This window comes from Psittacula echo (genome assembly GCF_963264785.1).
Source record: "Psittacula echo genome assembly, chromosome: 1".
NCBI classification, from domain to species: domain Eukaryota; kingdom Metazoa; phylum Chordata; class Aves; order Psittaciformes; family Psittacidae; genus Psittacula; species Psittacula echo.
The window spans coordinates 63,679,445-63,683,263 of record NC_137735.1 but is presented as its reverse complement, the minus strand read 5'-3'; the positions used below and the strand labels follow the sequence as shown (position 1 = coordinate 63,683,263).

At 66.0% G+C, this 3,819-nt stretch overlaps 1 protein-coding gene across 1 annotated transcript; it reads left to right on the top strand.

Annotated features, from left to right (window-relative positions):
- Positions 1–805: 805 nt before the first annotated feature.
- NKX6-1 (NK6 homeobox 1) lies at positions 806–3,505 on the top strand (the record flags this gene model as incomplete). The annotated part of the gene is made up of 3 exons (XM_080624753.1): positions 806–1,412; positions 2,051–2,223; positions 3,254–3,505. The coding sequence occupies 3 exons, from the start codon at positions 806–808 to the stop codon at positions 3,503–3,505; spliced, it is 1,032 nt and encodes a 343-aa protein (XP_080480879.1).
- Positions 3,506–3,819: the final 314 nt, after the last annotated feature.

The following is a 3,819-nucleotide window of genomic DNA, read 5'->3' as shown; positions in this document are numbered from 1 at the left end:
AAAGGGAAAGAAAAAGGAGAGGAAAAGGGAGAAGAAAAAGGGAAAGGAAAAGGGAGAGAAAAAAAGAAAGAAACAGGAGGGAAAAAAGAGAAAGCAAAAAGGGAAATTAAAGGGGAAAAGGAGAGGGAAAATTAAAGGAAAAGGGAGAGGAAAAGCAAAGGAAATGGGAAAAAGCAGAGGAGCAGAGGGGTAAATTGAAGAAGAGCCATGGAGAGAAGAGGGGAGCGGGCCGAGAGCCCTAAGTTGGCGACGAGGCGGGCGCGGTGCGGGTGGGCAGGGCCGGCCGCCGCCCCGCCCCCGCCCGCCGCTGCCGCCGCCGCGCCCGCTGCCGGCCGTGCCCCCGCTAAAGGAGGCAGAGAGCGGGGCGGCGCGGCAGTGCGCCCCGAGCTTCTCCCGCAGCCCCGACAGCCGCGCCGGCAGCCAGACAGCGGGAACAGCGCCGGGAGGGATGCGGGGGGCAGGGGCGGCGAGCGCGTGCCTCGCGCCGCTGTGAGCCCCGGTTCCTCGCGGGCGCGCAGAGGTGGTGTATACGTGTGTAAGCGCGGGCGCTGCGCACATACACGCATACACACACCCGCCGGCAGCAGCTCCGCTCTTCTTCAATTCGTGAGCGGCCGCCCCGATGCCCGGCGGGGCGGCGGGGCCGCCGCTCGGGCGCGCAGCTCCCCGCTAAAGGCGGCTGCTCCCGCGGGCCGGATGCGAGGCGCCGGTGAGGGCGGCACCCCCGGGCCCGCCGCCGGGGCCCCGAGGCTCTAGGGGCCGTCCGGGCCCTCCGGCCAGGCCCGGCGGCGGCGGCGGCGCTGGGATGCTGGCGCTGGGGCAGATGGACGGCGCGCCCCGGCAGGGCGCCTTCCTGCTGGGCAGCCCGCCGCTGGCCGCCCTGCACAGCATGGCCGAGATGAAGGCTCCGCTGTACCCCGCGTACCCCCTGCCCACCGGGCCCGCCTCCTCCTCCTCTGCCTCCACCTCGCCCGCCTCTGCCTCGCCCTCGCCGCCGCTCGGCTCCCCTGGCCTCAAGGCGCCGGCCGCCTCCTCCGCCGCGGGCGGACTCTCGGCGCTGGGCTCGGCCCCGCCGCAGCTCTCGGCCGCCACTCCGCACGGCATCAACGACATCCTCAGCCGGCCCTCCATGCCCCTGCCGGCCTCCGCACTCGCCTCCGCCTCGCCCTCCGCCTCCTCGGCGGCTCCCGCCGGGCTCCTGGCCGGGCTGCCCCGCTTCGGCAGCCTCAGCCCCCCGCCGCCGCCGCCGCCCGCCCTCTATTTCAGCCCCGGGGCCGCCGCCGCAGCCGCCGCCGTGGCCGCCGGGCGCTACCCCAAGCCGCTAGCCGAGCTGCCCGGCCGGACGCCCATCTTCTGGCCGGGGGTGATGCAGAGCCCGCCCTGGAGGGATGCCCGCCTCGCCTGCGCTCCCCGTGAGTAACCAGCGCCGAGGGGCAGCGGGGGGAGCGGGCACGGGTAGCACCGCCGGGAATCCGCTCCCGGTACTGGGTAGCCCGGACGCTCCTGCATCGCGGCGAGACCGTCCCGTGTCCCATATCCCCGGGCCAGGCAGTGGCTGGAGAGGCTGGCTTTGCCTCTCCCTCTTTTGCTTTTGTTTCTGAAGTTTGCTTTCCTTTCTCCCTCCCTCTCGGTCGGCGTGAAGCTCGGTAAAATGTCTGTTACCGCGACCAACAGAGGAGCCCTCTCAGGGGAGGGCGGCCGCTCTGCCGCCGCTTTCACCGTTCCCGCCAGGGACTCGTGGGGGTCCGGGGGCTGGTTTTAGGGGCACGTACAAACTTTCCCAATCAGGACTTCCCGTTACAGCCGGTTTGCGCTGGCTGCAGCTTTCCTAGAAAACAATATCGTTTGTTCGCTCAGAGTTTCGATCCTTGAAGGAAAAATAAGCAGGGGGAGCCGGGATGCCGGAGCTTTGTCACAGTCCTGTTCCCTCTCACCCCCCCGGCGGAGAGGAACCCCTGTCCCCCGGGGCGTCTCGATAGCGAAACGCATTCCCAAACCCGCAGATTAATGTGTCTGTCCGTGCCTTCCCTTTCTCTCCCCCCACCGCCAGATCAAGGCTCAATTTTGCTGGATAAGGACGGGAAGAGAAAACATACCAGACCCACTTTTTCTGGCCAGCAGATTTTCGCTCTGGAAAAGACTTTTGAGCAGACGAAATACCTGGCGGGCCCGGAGCGAGCCCGGCTGGCCTACTCGCTGGGGATGACGGAGAGCCAAGTCAAGGTGAGGGCCCGCAGCGGAGCGGGGCTGGGGGCGCGGTAACCAGGGGAGCAGACGGGCCCCGCCGCGGAACCGGGTCTCCCCGGGCGGCAGGAGCTCCTGCGGGCTGAGGCCGCCAAGTCACGCCGGAGGCTTGCCCAGCGACTACCGGCACTTCTCCCTTCTTTACCTTACTGGCGGGATTGAGAAGGGTATTTGAAAGCGTATCTTATCTAGAAAAAGAACAAACCCCAAGCAAACCCGGTGCGTTCAGCCTGAACGCCATGGGGATTGCCGCCCTTCTGGGAATGGGCGAGTTGAGGTTGCGGTGTAAGGGAGCAGGCGTTCTGGCCCACACCCCACACAAAACCGCCTGGGCCCCGCACGGCGGCCCCGGGCTCTCGGACAGGGACTTCGCACCCCGCTCGCACTGTCCCGCCCAAAACTCTCCGGTTTAGTGAAAACCAAAGTTGTGGCAAAGCGGAGATGCCATGAGCTGTGGGACTGCACTGAGTCCTCTGAGGGACACGAGGCGGGCTCGGCCGGAGACGCCTCTCGGCGGTGCTCACGCTTTCAGACTGGTGTAGACACCCTCCTTTGTCACTGCAAATATGTCCCGATGGCTGCGAATAAATTACTGCAGCCTCTACAGTGAAAATACCCCCTCCGCTGGCAGCGCCCTGAAGGAGGATAAATACATCTGGAGGGGCAGGGGCGGCTGGAGAAGGATTCAGCCCGAAATGTGTCTTACTAGGTGTTACTTACGTGTTACTACAACACCCCTGCCCTCGGGGCAGGAGAACAGTGAGGGCCTCAAGCCCGCCGCGGAGCTAGGGGGGCGCTGGGGGCTGCGGTTCGCCCGCCCTGGAAGGGAACACGAACCGCGTGTTCCCGGCTGCGGGGAGCGCGGTGCGACGGGGCTGCTTTTCGTTGAGAGGGAAATGGTGCGATCGCTGGCGAAACGGGAGTCACAACCGCAGGCTGGGGCCGGGAAAGCGCGGAATGGCGGGGTCGGTGATGGAGCCGCTGATGGTGACGGTGGCGGCTGGGTCAGGTCTGGTTCCAGAACCGGCGGACCAAGTGGCGGAAGAAGCACGCGGCGGAGATGGCGACGGCGAAGAAGAAGCAGGACTCGGAGACAGAGAGGCTGAAAGGAGCCTCGGAGAACGAGGAGGAGGACGACGACTACAACAAGCCCCTGGACCCCAACTCGGACGACGAGAAGATTACGCAGCTGCTGAAGAAACACAAGCCGGGGGGCGGCGGGCTGCTGCTGCACCCCCCCGAAGGGGAGGCCTCCGCCTAGCCCGCTCCGCCCGCCGTCGCTTTCGGAGATGTACAGATCTATTTTTATAGACTCTACGCGCCCGGGAGGAGGAGGAGGAAGAGAAACCGGAGGGGTACAGAGAGGACTGCGGCGGAGCGGGACCCCGGCCCCGCGTGTTTTAGGGTCGCGGGGAGCGGCGGGTTTGCCCCGCTCCCGGTCCCACTCCCGCTCCCGGTGATGGCGGTGCGGAGACCGCCTGTTGCGGCTCTTTGTAAATAAACCGTGAGTCCCCGCGACCATAGGCGTTCCTTACTGTGAATATTTAAAATGTAAAATACCTTCTTTTTTTGTAC